At 34.5% G+C, this 19,528-nt stretch overlaps 1 protein-coding gene across 6 annotated transcripts in view; it reads right to left on the bottom strand.

Moving 5' to 3' along the window:
- Window positions 1-19,528, bottom strand: part of LOC126976512 (uncharacterized) — a 176,551-nt gene that overhangs the window by 73,250 nt on the left and 83,773 nt on the right. The window contains exon 1 of one of the 6 annotated variants that reach the window (XM_050824881.1): window positions 9,521-9,906. The exons of the other annotated variants lie outside the window; for them this stretch is intronic. Within the exon in view, the coding sequence (XP_050680838.1) occupies window positions 9,521-9,578 (58 nt within the window). The 5' untranslated portion in view covers window positions 9,579-9,906. Of the gene's footprint in view, window positions 1-9,520; window positions 9,907-19,528 lie in introns of those variants that run through there. 6 annotated transcript variants of the gene reach the window in all.

Below are 19,528 nucleotides of genomic sequence, written 5' to 3'. Positions count from 1 at the left end.
AGTGCAATTGTAGTGCCGCTCAGAATTTTTGGGGTTTTCAAGATTCCTGAGCGGCACTGCATTGTAATGGACAGGGCGTATCAATTACCATCAGCCGAAAGTCCTGCTCGTCTCTTCGATTATTTTAATAACAACAAAAAAGAAAAAAGGTAGTAGTAAGTGGGACATGGTGATAGCTGACTTTTGTGGGTACAGTAATGTGTATATGGGCTATAGTTTTATCCCGTTTATAATACGGTGATTAATGATTATAGTTTTTATGTGAGTTAATATTATATTGGTTCCTAGATTTTTTTAAATTAGATTATTCATTGGCTTATGTGTAATTAATGTGTTTTTAATTTTATGTATTTTTATGTGCATTGTTTGCCACTGCTCACAGATTACCCAGGAATCAAGCACGGTAGTAGAAATCCCGAAAATTCTAAGTGATAAGCGTATCCTACGATGCCCTTTATAACAGTTGATATGAAGCCCATAATCGCCGAGTCACGGTAATATTTTCGAGGTTATAGTACTTATTTAGGTGTGCTAGGAAAAAAAATATGATGAATGTTTACGATTCGACGCACAGTAATATAGATTTTATACTGTATACTCAATGAAGTAAGTTGTTAAATCTCCTTAGTGTGAAGTGGCCTTAATCAGTATACTTAATAAATATTTAATCCCGTATCTCTATTTACACAACACCTCAATTGATAATAATAAAAACTATTTATTTAACTGAATATCTAAAAAACATTAATTGTGCAAATAAGTCATTAAATATTCTCTAAGTTTAATAATTTTTGGAGTGAATTCTTCTTTAGCATCGTTGTGATTTGAAAGTCAATGAAACGAAAAAGCGAGACAGTAAAAAGAGACAGGCACATAAATTCATAAGATTTAACATGGAAGGAAATGAGATAGAAAGATTTATACAGTGTTTTTGTACCAGGCGATCATAGTTGAAGAAGAGATTGTCTTATGTATGATGCGAATATACCTTAATATTCTGACGTCATGCGCATGACGTATTCCTACAAAGACATCAGGAGAACATAAATATGGTAGCTGTGGTAGTAATGTCTTTCATAGCGGTTGAAATTATGTGTCATCCTAGCAACATGTACCAGGACTTCATATGCAGTTTAGAGGTTTATGCACAACGCACAACATTTTCGCATACAAATAGATTTAATTAAATTGAAAATCTGCTAAATTAAAGCAGTTCTTCTTCTCGAAAATAATTAATCTAAGTTTTGGCTTAAAATCGGCTTTTTAAAAGAAAAACTGAAGGTGCTTCAGTACACTAACAACATAGATAATTTATACGTCTAGACAGAGTCTTTTGCTTCTAAAAAAAACAATAAAAATTTGCTTTAGTATGCGTGCCTTGCTCAAAATAGAGGCTAGTTCTAAACTCAATTTTTCTCAATCTAGATGTATAATTAATGATCTGAGACTAACAACTGCATTATATTAACTAACATTGTACTTAATCGTTATTTTTCAGAGCGTAACCATATAACACATAGCGTAACACGTCACTGATAACAAAAAATTGTACTTAAGTTTTATTTCTAGAACAATACCTATATTCCATAATCTATTTGCTTTTGTTTGTGTGTATCATTGGTGAGTGCAAATTCAACACTACATCAGTTCTATATGTGTTTTATATCATTGCTCAAGTATCTGTCTGTAAAACAATTACATAGAGGATTATCTAATGACTTTTTATGACGACTATTTCAAGAATTTTCCCCATTCGTTTAATCAAACGTCAACAAGTAAGTATTTTTGACTGCCGGATGTTTTCGAGTGTACTTATTTTATCGAAATCCAATGTTATGAAATATATTTTATTCTTTCTTACAATTCTTGAATAAGGACATTAGTAGAATATGTACATTATTAGTTATTATAGAAATTATTTAATCCTATAAAAGTTACAATTGTTTACAGTAAGAGAGCAGGAGACTACCCACCGCTGCCTTATGTGTGAGAGAAAGGGAAGCCAGACAGATTGGTGCCGTAACGCGTTACGTTACGAAGCGGCTTACACTCCCATAAGAAGTTATCACTTTAAAAACAATAAAGGCCTTAATTCAATCTTGAGCAGTGCAAGACAACTTCGTTCTTCGACGGTTATTTACCATTTCAAACATCAGCGCAAGTTCCAGCCAGGGCCTATATGGTTAATGGTGTATTGTTTGGAATTTACGGATTGAAAATATCATAATATGATTTAAAACTAAAACACCTGCGAGCCTACCATGAACTATTATTTGCGATTCAATTGACAACCTAAAATGAACTGCTTTGCTATTTCGTACCACGACGTCATTAGAACTATCCATTGTAGGTTGACGTCAAATCAAGAAATTGAGGTTGTACCATGAGGTAATATTTCAACCTAAACTGGATAGCTTATATTGTGTCAAAGTTCACTTCCTAAGACGAAAGTGAATCGTGTTGTTAATAACTTTTAAAGAATAATGAAAACATACAGAAAAGTAAATACCGAAAATGAAAATACTAAAGACGAGGCAGTAAGGGCCCGGGCTATAGCTTGTTCGCAAGAACGAATTAAAAAAAATGTACTCTGTGCTCCTGTCAAATCAAACATCAATGGAGGTGCGTTCACAACTCGTTATTTTTACGAAAACACCTAAGCAAACATTTAATTTGTAATTCAAAGAACTATATTTAATTATATTACTATTATTTAATAAGTACAAAAAAGGGCTTAACGGTTTATAATTTGACGCTATAAAGCGCAATTTTAAAATGTATTTTTAGTATTTTATACGCAAAAAAACCCCTAAAAAATATCATTTTAGGTTTTGAAAGGAAACGCATATGGTTCGAGTAAGAGAGACAAACTTATGCAACGAGTTTAGAGCGTCATCTCTTTCTCACACCGCGGACCACAGACAAATTTATTTCGTTCATTCTTCATAAGCGATCCAAACGCCATTCAGTAAAAGGCACTTCATGGTGCGAATTTTAGCGATTCAGTTTAGTTACCTAAGCTGAACTGCATCGGAATCGCATCGCTACTTAAAATTTCATGGTAGGCCTTCTGATCTGGTTAGGTTGGACTAACAGTATAACATTACTATGGCCACATGTTTTTTGTAAATAAATAAATATTCACGCTCATTGTGTGTCAATATTGTTATTATTGTTAGTTTGTAACAACATAATTGTTATTTAGCGCGCAATACTGAAGAAAACAGCACTATAAACCAGCAATATGAATAAAACATGATATTGTGATTGTATGCGTAAATGAATCGCAGGTCTTGTATTCGCAGCGATAACGTAGGTATTGTTTTGTTTGTCTGAGATACTTAACGTGTCATGTTTGTTTTTAAACGCGAAAACAAAGAAGGCCATGAGTAAAAAGAATAGTCTACCTGTCACTCGAACTGTCAAAAGAATTTGAAGGTGCAACAATAAATACTTTTAAATTTTGCAAATCTACTTGTGTATAAAGAAATCATCTGAAATAATATTATAATTATATGCATTTTTGGGTAATAGAAATTAGAAATGTTTAATTGATAACAATGTGTTCAGAACGAAAGTTAAAACGATTAACATCTTGACTGTTGCTTCTCAATATATTCTTGATAATGTAATGTATGTTCATAGGCACATAAGTGAATTTGCGAGAAACTGTCATAACCATAATGTTTACACCAGGAACAGACATAAGCTTATAATGCCTACTAGGCTAAGTCGAGTTAGCAAGTCTTTTGTGGAGCGATGTATAAAAAGGCATATAAAGGCATTTATTTTCTCAAAATTGATTCCTTTAGAATTCTTTTTGATGTCATTTCTTATACTACTAGATACTACTACCGCTTCGGAAACAAATGGTGCTCTGAGAGAGAAGAAACGGCGCAAGAAACTCTCCCAGCATTCTTTTTTTTGCGCTCATACGCTTTTACAACAGGATCCCAGAAAATGTTCAAAACAAAAGTATTACGTTATTAAAAAGAATTGTTAAAAATCGTTTGTGTGGTGGCTACGAGTACTATAAACATAAATGACTTTCTTAATGATACCACAGATTGTGAATGGAGCGACCGCCCCCAGGCTATTGAATAATATGTTTAATTATACAATGTTACTTTGTTACTTTGTAAATGTTACTTTAATTGTTAAACATATTTTTGATGAAAAAAAAGCCCGCTGAGTTTGTTGGGCCCATTCTTCTCAGGCCTGAGGCATTCATTTTGGAATGGATGGTAGTCTTTTGACTTTCAATAAGTGATGTCACATCCTATTTTGAATAAAAATATTTGAATTTGAATATTTGAATTTGAATTCACTTTACAAGGGTAAGACATGGTTTAAATGAAATTGTTGATATATCGTAGGAATGGTATTGATGAGAAAAGGCCTTAAAATCGTTGAGTTTGGGTCTCTATATGGTCGGGATCAAAATCTATTCAGGTTCAAATATTTCCAATAGAGTTACTTACATTGTAAATGTTGTATGTTCACTAGTACGTGCCGACAATGGCGGGAGAGACGCGAGGACGAGCGGGTCGTCGCTTCGTCGAAGAGATCGAGAATAAACTAGCATTCAGTTTTTTTCATTCAACGCAACTGTGGCATGTAATTTAAGGCGTTAATACATGCCAGTGACCTTGCTCATACAACGAGGGCAAGTGATGAGGGTGGACGTGTTTTATTAAAAGGTTAAAATAATTATTAATTAATAATCATTCCTGACAAAAAATAAAGACAACAACCCGATGTAATTTTCTTTTCTGCATTTTTGGAAACAAAAATTACGTTATTTGGAGTAATGTTAACCGAACGTTTACTGTTAAACTGAAAATTTATTATTTTTTAGTTAAATGTTTCTAAATAATAATAAATAGTAGATGAAAAGACACTAAAATACACACTTTTTATAGAAAACCGAACTAAAAATTTGAAAATATTTCCTTTATTATTAGTTTGGTTTATTTATAAAAACGTGCTTTTTTACACTTTTTAAACTATTATTTGCATTGTTGAATTAAACATTCTTTTTGGTATAATAAAATTGCATAATATTAAATAAGTCGGTACAAGATAATGGTTGAAATTTAAAATTAACATCAATTTCTGCCTCATAGACGATAGATGAAAATTATATAAATTAACAAAAATCTTATTTTGCAAATTGAAAAATGGAATAATTTTATCAATAATGTATTGTCATCGGTCCTCGATAAATCTACGAAGTCGAAAGCTAGCCGTTTAAAGTGGGTCAAAATCGCGCCCAAATGTGTCGGTTACAAACAAACATACATACAGTTGAAGCTAATAAAAAGAATGTAAAAAGTACAACAACCATCTCACGTAATATGTCATAACTATAATATTTATTTATTTTTTAGAAACACTATTTATAAAAAAATAAAAGTTACTTATACTATACATACAATATGTATAGAGATACTTACTACAATTAGATATTAGATAGGTAAATTAAAAAATACAATATTTGAATAACAGTATCTACTATCAGCCATCAACCAATATCGAGAAGGTCGTTGAAAATAGATTAGTGATAATTGACTTGTTTATACCAGAAGCGGTGTGGCTTCTAGACGGTTTTGATTATATTACACTAGCTAGGAGGTACATGGCTCGACTGATAATATTATGCATATATTATGAGGAACGAAATAACTTTTAAAACAACACTTATCGCAAGCGCCATTTGTTATTCGCCCGTCATCATGGTGCTTTTTTTTAATGAAAATAAGGGACGAGCAGGACGTTCAGTTGATGGTAATTGATATGCCTTGTTCATTACAATGCGGTGCCGCTCAGGATTCTTGAAAAGCCCAAAAATTCTGAGCGGCACTACAATTGCGCTCGTCACCTTGAGACATAAGATGTTAAGTCTCATTTGCCCAGTAATTTCACTAGCTACGGCGCCCTTCAGACCGAAACACAGTAATATTTACACATTACTGCTTCATGGTAGAAATAGGCGCCGTTGTGGTACCCCACCCATAATCTAGCCGGCATCCTGTGCAAAGAAGCCTCCCCACTGGTGCTTACAATTGCGTCGCAATATCGCAAATAAAATCCAATTGTGTCTTTCAAAACCAGAGGAATCACAAGACGGGTAGCAGGCTAAGGTTACGTGTTTTTTTTTTAAATTTACTGACATGGAAAACGAACTTCATTCCACAGTGATAGTGGAACGAAGTTCGTTCCATAGTTTATTGTTCCTAGATTAACACGCAAATCGTCACATATCAATTAAGTGTGTGGCGTTTAGTGTAGGTGCTGTATCGGTTCTATACATAGCAATCTAAATTAGAAGGTACTAAAAGTGATAGCTGCAAGTGCGTAGTGATTTATACCCTTATTCATAATGGTCTGCTAACTTTAAACAGCCGCTAAGGAGTGTTTTTTCTAATTCTGACTTAGGTCAATAGAAGAAGACAGAGTGAGAATTAGCAATGCTTTAAGTTAGCAGAATATTATGAATAAGGGGGTTAGTATTAGTCGTCGTGGAACTACGAGTAAATATGGTGTATCTTATATATATCTAACTGCAGAAACCCATCCACAACCTACAACTATACCAATAAAAAAATATAGTCCATATTTTTAAACAGCTGCTTATTATTTAAAATTAAATATATGGCAAACAATTTCACAAATAGATCTTTACTTTATTCCTGTTGCCGTCATTTTGTAAACCATTGCTGCAAAAATCCCTGCAATATCCGGAGCGTTGCAATCGTACCGAGCAATGTAATGTGTGTACGTATATACAGACGACAGTCATGTCGCAAGGTATTATCATCACTTGATACATTTCTATTACCTCCTTAATTAGATTTCTATGGCTTACAGCAATTCACATTTTAAAAGAAGCGCGCTCTACTTTTGTCGTGCGAGATCATCCGGTGTGGACCCGGCTAAGAAATTCATGTCGCGTTTTTCGCAAATTAGAATTTGTTATATGAGTTTGATTAAGCATTGTCATTTCTCGTAAAGTAAGTAAGATATATATATATATATTTCGATATTCAAATATTTTTTATTAATAATTGAATTTATTCATACCTTCGTAACATTTGTATTTTTTTTTAATAATTCATTAAATTCATAGATACCTTTTCACATTCGTACAAATTTTTATTAATAATTCAATTAATTCATACCTTCTTTATTTTCGTACAAACATACCTTTTCGGTACTTGAATCAAAGTTTAACTTTCCAATACTAATCCATAACCAAATGTCAGAAATCGATTAATTATTGAGACCTTTATGATCGCGTCCTTGCAATCGAGGTGTAGGCAATGATATTATAGTATTAAAATATCATTGGGTGTAGGTAAAGTAAATGAAGTTCGAGGTTAGACTTAGCCTAAGTGTATTAATTATTATTAATATTATTATAAACTGAATAGATACTACAATATATTTGAAAAAAAAAAACCGGGGAGATAGTACGTAACAAACATAAAAAATGCAGTCAAACTATCTCTATATACCATTTTGATAAATGCCAAAAATAAACTTTTCACGAAGAAATAAAAAACCCAACCAAGCTAGAATAAGGTTTGTCTGTATATTATAGATCAATTAAAAGATGCTCCTATATAAATACAATGTTGTGTAAAAAATTACAAAACGATCCGTAGAAAAGTAGGAGATATAGAATGTTTTAACAAAGAAAACACGGTTTTTACAAAATATTAAATTACATTTAAATTATAACGTACATTTTCCGCCGTTTTCAGCCTTTAAGGCGACACTAAATGCCAGCGACCTTGAGCGATATGAGCTCACGGCTGCCGGCCCGCCATCTATGTAACAAAGCTAATTTTTTCAAAATTCTTGCGTGGAAAACGTAACATTTTAACAAGTTCTAACAGTTTTTATGCTTAAAATCCTCGTTATTCATTACTAATTTGAATGAATGCACCTACACAAAAAAAGTACGAGCAATAAGAATAACTTTTCTGAGATTAGTACTAAAAAAATGCGTCATGCCATGCCAAAAAACCTTGTTTAACTGCAAAGATAAGTGGTTCAAAAAGGCTGTGGAGTGTTAACTATAACCAACAGCAAACATTAGCAACCTACAAATAATACTTAAGGATATGTGTAACAGGATTAAGTAGTGTTCATAGCTCCAAATGCTACTTTTTCACCATAAAACTTGTCTAAAAACACCTTGTTTCCGTGTTTTCTGCTAACCCTTCGCCTTAATGTACTAAGTTTACCATAATATAAAATGATAACAAGTTGTACCGACAAGATATTTTGCATACCAATGCCTGGTATTATTCAAAAACATTCAATAAAGTAAATATTATACAGTCTTAAATGTCATGTATATATACTGAAAGATTTCGTCAATAATTAACAGTGATTTGATAATTAGCTTCTGGTTTTAATTAAGTTGCGATAGCTTCACGGCCTCAAATTACTAGACGCAATTAATTTTACGCAAATCAAATTTAAGAAACCACGTTTTCAATTATTGACGGTAGTTTGAAATAAGCCTAGCATGATTAGGGCGATAAAAAGGAACATACGGTAAGGTATAATTGTGATATATGATATAAATAAAAAATATTCCATAATTGTAATAAAGTTTCAAATAAGTACCTAATCAGAAATATTTTCGCAAATAACAATCTGTTACTGTAATTAAAAATATTATACTCTAGATAAGTACTGAATAACTGTCATCATGACAAAAATCGATTAAATCACTGAAAACCGCCCTTACAGTTACCTACTAGGTAATTTACTAATTCGCTTATACCTATTATGATTTAAACACAATGTTTGGTTTCAAAACTTAGTGCAAATCTTTGTGAGAAAAGTAACGACAAAGATAAAACATAGTATTGTTTTCCAAAGGCTTTTTTTCAAACATGAATAGATACTTCCTAATTACTATATAACAATCCAAATAAACAATAATTTAGGTTTTTAGAAAGATATTTTGTATAAGAAACAACAGATTTTTTTTATTGATTAGAAATAAATTATGAATCACGAAACACGAGGCGGATATAGTAATATAGTTTCCACTTCTGATGTTGGCGACCCTGAAGGATTGAACGCGGAATTACAATTTACAATCTCTGGTAAAAGTACTTGTGCAATATTAATATTATATATTCTTTGGTAAAAGCAGCAACCTTACCCAGTTTCCCATGTTTTTTTTAACAGAGCTCTATAAAATCGGCGTCAAATTTGAACTCAAGATGCCAATACAATAATACGATACTATCTTTTATTAATAAGGTTACGATGTCCTTAGCTCATGCTCATTTTCAACTGGTAGTCTAGGTAGATATTCGTAATAATGTAATGTAAATTGGATACCTTTTTCGTCTGTGTATGGCAACTAGTGAGGCTATCAGGCTATTTGTATCTTCAACCAGTTTCAACAAGCGGTCAGCGGATATTTATGAAGTCACACAACAATTTAACATAAAAACTATCGTTAAAAGTCAGATATTATTAACTTTCTCACCTGCCCCGCATGTATTTTTCCAAAAGTCATAAAATTTGCTGCACGAGCACATCTTCATTAATCACTTCACTAACGCAAATGTATTTTTACAACTTGAAACGTTTGTTTCTGTTCGTAATTCAAGTACTTTTCTCAGCATCTTCCATTGAGGATGTAAACACGTCAAAGTAACGGCTCTGGTAGTACCGTTGGAAGATAGAAAGCTGAGTTTCCACGGTTCTGGACGATCATGATAGTTCACGGTAGAAATGCGATTATAATCGTCGTCGCTTGTAGGTCACGTCTCACAACAACTTTAATGCAACTGAACGGGAGCGATGAAGCCACGTATAAACGTAACGAACGACCCAAGTCGACTGACGGATCACGGAATGACAACTGCTGTTGCCGTAGTAGCCGTACTGGCAAGTGGCAGCGCCGCGTGTCTTTTAACCGCGAATAAATGAAAATGACAAATATAATTGAATCAGATTTAACCAGCGGGAAATGGATGAATTTGGGTGCTATTTGATGATATTATTATTACTGTTGATGAGTATGATGTCTGCGGGAGACGTCAAATTGAATGTTTAAATACGCGTGAAATTATAATTTAGGTTGCTGTCGTATTCTTAATTCTTATATCACGTTTTATTTTAGTTCTGGTAAGCTTATTATTTTACATGTAATGTATGTGTACATGCTTCTGACAGTTTAATTTGTAGGCCACTGAAAATGTTATTGATAGATACAAAGTAAGGAAAAAGAAACTTTTGAATGAAGTTGTTGTTTGTTGAAGTTGTTGAGTGAAGATGATGTTCTAAACTAAATAGGTTATATGATATATTATTAAAAGGGCCGTAAAAGAAGTAGAACTATGGACCGTATCTATTCCAGAAGGTTTCTCATTAGATTGGAATATATTACCATGGTGACAACAGATAATGCATTACATATTGAGGAATGGTCTGGAATACGGACCCAATTGTAGTAAGTACTTTGATATATTTATATATAATACTGTATGTACCGTATCATATTGTAATTTGTAATGTGCAGTGCTGTCGTTGAAACCACAGAACAGGGAAAATCTCTTTAGTTTAAACAGATGTTCTGTGGTTGAAACTGAGATTTGATCTCGCCCAGTAGTGCCACCATACCCATCAGGAACACAGCGACACACTTGTACTGTTTCCTGTTTCCGGTTCCAGAGTTCCGTATAAGTATATATATGTAATATAGTTACAGAAATTCTAGTCTCACAGTGGTATCATATATCAGTCAGTCACACAACACTATTTTTCAAGATTATTTCGCAGAAACCCAATAACAAATACTCATTGAAGTAGCAATCGTGCAGAAATTACTCTAGTTAATTTTATTCTGATTGATAACGCTCCCAGTCGACTCGTGCCAAATCAACCCAAACCAGCGTTACATTGCCCAGCGTGGCAGCCCAGTGTCATTCACAGCTCACAAAATAAACTGCTCAACGCGCTTGATCAGCCCCACCATCTGGATGTCTGGCGTTCCTCGGCAGTGCGGTTTTCAAGGAACTTCTCCACCTACAAAGATAGAGGTCCTGGGTTCGAATGCCGGTAGGTGCAAGCATTTATATGATGAATATGGATGTTGGTTTCCGAGTCATGGATGTTTAAATTAATTTATGTATGTTTAAGTAAGTATATTGTTTTAAAGATATCATTGTCTTGTAACCCATAACACGGGTATGCTTAACTTGGGGCAGTTGCACTTGCGGTGTTTCCAGGGCGATACGGCATGGGTACCTCCAAAAAAGACCGCCGGCAACGCTCCAGTGATTCCTTTGCTGTTGCAAGAGAAGAGAAGAGGTGGTGATCACTTAACACCGGGTGACCTGTACGCTCGTTTGTCCTGCTCTTCCATAAAAAAAATCATTAAATTATGTCTTTTTACGTTAAAAACACAAAAACGTTCATTCAGCTGTCATAGAAGTTATTGATTTTTATACACGGTATACGAATAATTTAAAACGGCCGCATTCAATGTGCCCTTGAATGAATATTCAATACATTTCGATGCGGCGCTGATATAAGTCGGCTGAAAAGGGGATTTTTTTAGGTAAGAGGAAGACAAACGGGTATATTACATACGAGTCCCATGATGACAGGTGGTGGTGATGATGTGGGGATAATAATCCCTACTAACACCAGAGGAAACACATTAAGAGCGTTGCCAATCTTAAGGCGACACTAAATGCCAGCGACCTTGAGCGATATGGGTTCGGCTGCCGGCCCGCCATCTATTCAACAAAGCCAATATTTTCAAAATTCTTGGGTGGAAAACAGTTTATATACTTACAATCCTCGTTATTCAAAAAGTTTAAGAAAAGTGGTAGTTCAAACAGGCTCGGTAGTTGGTTATAACCAACAGCAAGCATTAGCAACCTACAAATAAGACTTAAGGATATGTGTAACAGGATTAAGTAGTGTTCATAGCTTGTAATGCTATACTTTCACCACAAAACTTGTCTAAAAACACCATGTTTGCGTGTTTTCTGCATACTCTTCGCCTGAAGCTATAAACAAATGATCGGATTTGGTACCGAACCATTGGACGCGGTCCGGTAGCGGACCATATTCGAGGGTATGTGGCATGGTTCCTTGCACAAAATTATTACCATTACCGTCCGGACCGTCCAAAACACATAAAATCAGATAATAATAGTAATTTTGTACGATGGATAATGCGGAATACCATCGAATATGGTCCGGTACCGGACCGTGTCTGATATTTCGTTCGAAACATTTCCGATCATGTGTTTAAGCTATTTCAATAGATCGAATAGACGTACACATAAGCGTCAGCGCAGACCGAACTGCAAAATGCTCGCGCATGGTCGAGCATCTTTGGGCGTCTATTTAATTTTGCGAGGTATGATAATAATCGTAAGATATTTTTTTCAATAATCTCAGTAAATGCTCTGCTCTTGGTGTGCGCTGACCCTAAATTCGAAAGCCGGCAGTCGGCACACACGTGGTGGGAGAGGCTGAACGGGGGGGAACCGTGGTGGGAGTCAACGGTTCAACTTTGAATTGACGCACCCATTAATTGTCTTATAATATAAACACGTGGGTTGTAGATTCAATCCCACTGCTAAAATTAATGCCCGTGTTTATTATGTTAATACTCAAGACCTGGTTCACCGAACACATCTCGGTTTGGAGAGCGCCGATAGCATACATATTGGTTTTACGCGCCCAAAATCCGCCAATAATATATAACTGTACATTAAATATTATTTAAATGAATATTTGCTGTGCCTTATATAAAACAATACCTACCAAATCCAAAAAAGTGATAGAAATTGATAGAATTTTTGTCGCTTTGTCGGTATGTACATATATACGGACTTTTGGTTACTGAATTCAAATTTCAATTCAAACTCAAATATTTTTATTCAAAATAGGATTCAAAATCACTTATTGAACGTCAAAAACTACCACCCATTCAAAAAAGACTGCCTCAGACCTGAGAAGAATGGGCGCAAGAAACTCAGCGGGCTTTTTTTTAATATAAAAATATGGATTACAATGTGATATCGTACAATAAATATTTATAATTAACGAGCCTGAGGGTGTTCGCTTTGTTCCCAGTCCGTGGTGTTATTAAGAAAATCGCTTATGCTATAGTAGGTAACCTTTCCCACACAAACGTTTTTTTAACAATTCTTTTAAATTTCGTAACACAGTTGTTTTGTACATTCTCTGGGATCTTATTGTAAAATTCTAGTAGGCTTCATAAGATACATAATAGCTTTAAGGTTAAATGTATACACTTTTATTATAAAGTCCCAGCCACTGTTCAGGCATTATCTATAAATAAATTTAAATGTTTTATAAAAAAAAGCCCTCTGTCGTAAATCCTATTACTCCACAGCTGAATATCTAAGTTATCGGACAGCCTGGGACTAGATTATGATTATTTTATAGCAATAACAGTGCAAGTACAATATTGTATATTTTTATTATAAAGAGCGCAAAAAAAGAATGCTGGGAGAGTTTCTTGCGCCGCTCCTTCTCTCTCAGAGCGCCTAATGTTTCCGAAGCGGTAGTAGTTTCTAGTATATTAGAAATTACATCAAAAAGAATTCTAAAGGAATCAATTTTGAGAAAATAAATGTCTTTTATGCCTTTTTATGAAGCATAGTAATTTTAATTCTAATTTTGCAAGAGATTGAGACAACATTCAAGTTACACATTATCACGCTGGATCTATTCATAGTTTAACGTCAAATCACTAGTCGATTTTGAGATACGCAAACTATAATAAAACATATATTTATCATCACAACTGCACTTAATTAATCATTCCTTAATAATTAAGTCCTAATGCGATTCAATTTATTTATTTATTCAAAATAAAGTATTCAACGCGCTTGTAGAACATAAAAATCCCTTACGATAGTCGATTTGAAGCGGAATAAAACTAAAAACAATAATTTAAGTGACAGCAGCCCGCATTTCTATATCTTGTTATTTATACCGTAGATTTGTTATCTAGGAACTCTGGAATGTTCTAATAACACATTCCGTACATAAACATGTAGTTGTGGGAAGTAACTACGTCATAAACCGCTAAGCGGAAGTAGACTACTGCCAGGCTGCTTCGCACAGGATTTCAGCGTGGTAATCTAGGAACACTAAACTATGGAACGAACTTCGTTCCACTATCACTGTGGAATGAAGTTCGTTCCACAATTTTTCCATGTCAGTAAACTTTAAAAAGAAAGCACGTGACCGTGACTGCTAACCGTCTTGTGATTCCTCTGGTTTTGCAAGACACAACTGGATTTTTATTTGCGAAATTTCGACGCAATTGCAAGCACCAGTGGGGGGCTCCTTTGCACAGGATGCCGGCTAGATTATGGGTACCACAACGGCCGGCGCCTATTTCTGCTGTGAAGTAGTAATGTGTAAGCATTATTGTGTTTCGGTCTGAAGGGCGCCGTGCTAGTGAAATTACTGGGCAAATGAGACTTAACATCGTATGTCTCAAAGTGACGAGCGCAATTGTAGTGCCGCTCAGAAAATTTGGGTTTTTCAAGAATCCTGAGCGACACTGCATTGTAACAGACAGGGCGTATCAATTACCATCACGTCATGCTCGTCTCATTCCTTATTTTCATAAAAAAATGGTAATTCTTGTCATAACAACATATTACAACGGGTTCAATGCCCATTGGGTCTGATTATAGGGTTGGTTAAGAGAAAAAGTTATAAGCTTTGCAATTTTGAAAGAATATAAAAAAAAAAACTATTAAATTATTAAAAAACTAGTATTTTGCTGTCTGTCCGAAAAAATAAGTAAAAATTTTGACAGTGTATTCTTATTGTACTGTATATGTACAAAAAACTAAAAAAGATATTTTTTTATTTTTATTACTTTTTTTTTGAGGACAAACGAGCGTACGGGTCACCTGATGTTAAGTGATCACCGCCGCCCACATTCTCTTGCAACACCAGAGGAGTCACACGAGCGTTGCCGGTCCTTTGGAAAAGTGTACGTGCATTTTATTTATTTCTATATTTTCTTTTTTATTTATGTAAAACCAATTTTTACGAAAGTATTTTATAATTACATAGCCAAAGTAAAGTAAATAAAGATAGGGTCGAGCTCTCTAACTGTAATAAAAAAATACATCATTCACGTAAATAAATAAATTTTCCATAATATAATTTCGGAACACCCTGTAAGTAATATAGTAGACGCGCCTTAGCGTAGGCACTGACACCTACTTGTGTGCGTATATTATAAGGGTGATTGAAATTATTTTTGTTGTGATCAATGTTAAGCATCTTTTTTAGTGTCGCCAGTTTACCACGCTGTATAGTATAAGTAGTTGTAAACAGAAATGTAAATTTTGTAGTGCTAACAACGAATGGCGGAAGTCATTATTACTTACAAGCCAAATCTTTCGTAAAGCATCTTAAACTGGCGCTGGTTATAAAATACACCATATTGTAAAACTTGGCGCAATTTTTGCTCGAAACTTTAGTATTTATTAATTTACTAGATATAACCCGCGACTTTGCCCACATTTACTAGTATAACCCACGGACTTGTAAGAAAATAAGGACTCCGTGTCACCTTACATAAAAGTGTAGCACCAAAACAAGCCCATTAACATTTAAATACATAGCCCCACGCACACACTTACACTACTACAGGCCGATAGGCGGCCATTATGAGGATAATTGTCATCATCATTTATTGATAAGCAAGTTTGCGTCTCAATAAAATATTTTAAAATTTGCCATCATGCGTTGTGAAAAAGTGTAAAAACGATACTTTATAAGTATTTGTGGCCATATATGATTATTTAAGGGAAAAAAAATTGTTTAACTAGTATCCCCCGTAACCGCACAACACTAGCATAACGGTGCTTCACTTGTTAATATCACGGCGCGGAGTCCTTTTTCTTTTATTTGTCCATGGTATAACCATATTAGTTGAAATTAACATACATACAATATATTTTCATAATATCAATTCGACTTATGGTTCAAAAGATAAAGATCACTGACATCAGCGCCCTCTATCCAGCAATAACATGTCATCCTTTTAAGTGTGAGAATCACTAATGGAAAATTTAAAGAAATAAACATTTTTACTGTTTCATCTCAATATATTCTTGATAGTGTTCTTTATGTTAAGGCGACACTAAATGCTAGCGACCTTGAGCGATATAAGTTCACGGCTGCCGGCCCGCCTATCTATGTAACAAAGCCATCATTTTCAAAATTCTTCCGTGGAAATCGTAATATTTTAATAGGCGCAAACAGTTAATATGCTTACAATTCTCATTATTGATTACTAATCTGAATAAATGTACCTACACAAAAAAAAGTACAAGCTTTATAAATACCTTTTCTGAGAATAGTACTAAACAAATGCGTCATGCCGAGAAAAAACTTGTTTAACTGCAACGAAAAGTGGTAGTTCAAAATAGCTCTGGAGTGTTACCTTATAACCAACAGCAAACATTAGAAACCTACAAATAAGACTTAAGGGTATGTGCTATATGATAAAATAGTGTTCATAGCTCCAAATGGTGTAATTTCACTAATAAACTTGTCTAAAAATGCCTTGTTTGCATGTTTTCTGCTTACCCTTCGCCTAAGCACATTGACGAATATACTACAAACTGCGACAATCATAATGCTAACACGAGAAACATACATAATTTTGTCATGCCTACTCCTCGGCTTTTGGGTTTTTTGGGACGATGTATAGGCCTTTACAAGATGATCCCAGAAAATGTACAAAACAAAATATGTGTTACGAAATTCTAAAGGAGTGTTAAAAAGACGTTTGTGTGGCAAAGATTACTATTACATTATTATTTTTCTAAATGATACGAATGCAGACTGGGAATAGAGCGAACGCCCTCAGGATATTTGATTATAAATTTTATTATATAATACTACATAATATTCATCATATTGTAACGAAATATTAGCGATTATACGAAATAAAACCCCGCTGAATTTCTTGCGCTTCTTCTTCTCAGGTCTAATATTTCGAATGGGTGGTAGTTTTTAAATCTATTTTGAATAAAAATTTGAATTTGAAGGTGCCTGTGGGCACTACCTTACCATTCCACTTGAAGAAGGAACTCGTTGTATTTAAACAAACGGTTAAATTATTTCTAGGTTAATTCTAATTTGTGTAAGTAACATTCAATCTTAATCCAAAGAATAATGACGAAAATTAGAAATCACACGATTTCCTTGAAGATTAAATGAACGAGGTCAGACCTACTTTGAATGTAACGGTGGATTTTTGATGAATTATATTTTACTTCAACTTATTTGATGTTAGCCCCGAACAGAAGGTTTTATAGAACGCTCAGTAGGTACCTAAGGCAGCCGGCTAGATTATGGGTACCCCAACGGCGCCTATTTCTGCCGTGAAGCAGTAGTATATAAACATTACTGTGTTTCGGTCAGAAGGGCGCCGTAGCTAGTGAAATTACTGGGCAAATGAGACTTAACATCTTATGTCTCAAGGTGACAAGCGCAATTGTAGTGCCGCTCAGAATTTTTGGGTTTTTTAATAATCCTGAGCGGCACTGCATTGTAATGGGTAGGGCGTATTAATTACCAACAGCTGAACGTCCTGCTCGTCTCGTCCCTTATTTTCATAAAAAAAGAGCATTGGTAATCACCGAGCAATAACTGAGTAAACCAAAGGTTCTCATACTTTTTTTCTGATAGAACACTTTCAGAATTTAACTGGTTTCGGCGGAAAGTTTTCTACCATATTCCCAAAACTCGACAAAAAATGTAAAGACTACGGAAATTTGCCATAGGACTGAGTTCCAACTACGAATAAACGTCATGTGGTACGTCGCGAAGACGAGATTGACGTGTGTGCATGAGCCTTAAGATACAGCCTGTATAGATACAGGCTGCACACATATTTATGGTACCCATGTCGCATCGAGTCGGCTCGAGTTGACAAAGGGAGAGCGACCAGACTGAGTAATATTTACCAGAGTAATTTATTGAGCGAAGCTGAGCGGAGCTCCCACCGGGTGACTCCAATTGATTTCCGTGTTAAATTGTTTCTCGGCCATTTCTGGACCGATTTAAAAAAAAATTTGAACTCATATATTAACATTGTCGAGACATAATTTTGAATTCCGACTTGATTCAATTATTATAATTAAAAACAAACATGATTTACAAATTATTCTAAATTAGCACGCGCTATTTATATTTATTCAAAACTTGAGCCGATTGATCAAGTCTTATTTGATTAATTTTGTTTTGTTTTTGTACACAGACTTAGTTTACCCCGCTTCGCTCAAATATACACCGTACCGCGAGCGACTGCGGGGCAATCCTAGTATACAATAACAACATATATAATAATATACTAGCTTATAGTCGCCATGGGAGCACGAAGTCCTTATAAAAATAGTTGTTTCTTAAAACTTTAATAACTTTATATTAAGCTAGCTGACCTAGCAAACATTGCACTGCCGTATTTTCTAGGAGAGAATTTATTGACGCACGGTTTGACACAATTTTACTAAAACAACAGGGAGCATATTTTACGAAATAATTCTTGATGTTATGATATATTATTAACAAATCTATAAAAAACAGTATTTTGTTTATTATGAACAACGTTTGTCGGGTCAGCTAGAATTAGCTGAAAATTTGTGAAAATCCTATCGCCAAGTCCCTAGGTGTGCCCATGGTATTTTATAATTTCTTAGGGCTAATGATGTTGGTATGTTGTATGGAATAGATAATGAATGATTAATTAATTTAGCTCACAAGCACATAGCTGACACAGAAGGTTATTCAGGTCATGGTCATGTGTAGTACCAGCATTTGAATCAAATACATCATAGAACGCCTGTTTCACTCATACAATGCTGTTAGAGTAAGTATAAATGTAATTTAAGTGAAATTATTATAAATTTATTAAAGTGGATTGATGGATTCGAGTAAATGCATATTGTATGCAATGCCAATTAAAAAAAAACTACGAGAATACTTATACGTGTCACGAAAGAAGAAGAATAAGCTATAAAACATAGAACGATAGTATACGTAATGATAATTTGCGGCACACGACGTGTCGCGACTACGCAATACTTCACCTTTTCGCTACAATATGGCTGCAACTTAACAAGTTAAAACTATTTTGAATACAAAACCCTGTAGTACACTGACATCTTGGTTGCCATAATAATCTGATATTATATATTGACGGCATCGCTTGCTAGATAAAAATCTTGAATATGTTGCGTAGAGACATCATTTCATTGTGGGTCCTCTACTGCATTTATCAAAGGGAGTGTTCCGAAGAGCTGTTTCACCTGATTCCTGCCGCCGAATTCCACCTGCGCACGACACGCCACAAGTTAGGATATCATCACCACCATCTAGATGTGTGGCGGTCCTCCACAGTGCGGTTTTCAAGGAGCTTTCTTCCGCGTACTACAAAGCTGTGGAATGAACTTCCTTGTGC

Source organism: Leptidea sinapis, chromosome 41, assembly GCF_905404315.1.
Source record: "Leptidea sinapis chromosome 41, ilLepSina1.1, whole genome shotgun sequence".
Classification (NCBI taxonomy): domain Eukaryota; kingdom Metazoa; phylum Arthropoda; class Insecta; order Lepidoptera; family Pieridae; genus Leptidea; species Leptidea sinapis.
Note: the sequence above shows the minus strand (reverse complement) of the source record. Positions and strands in the feature narration are given on the sequence as shown.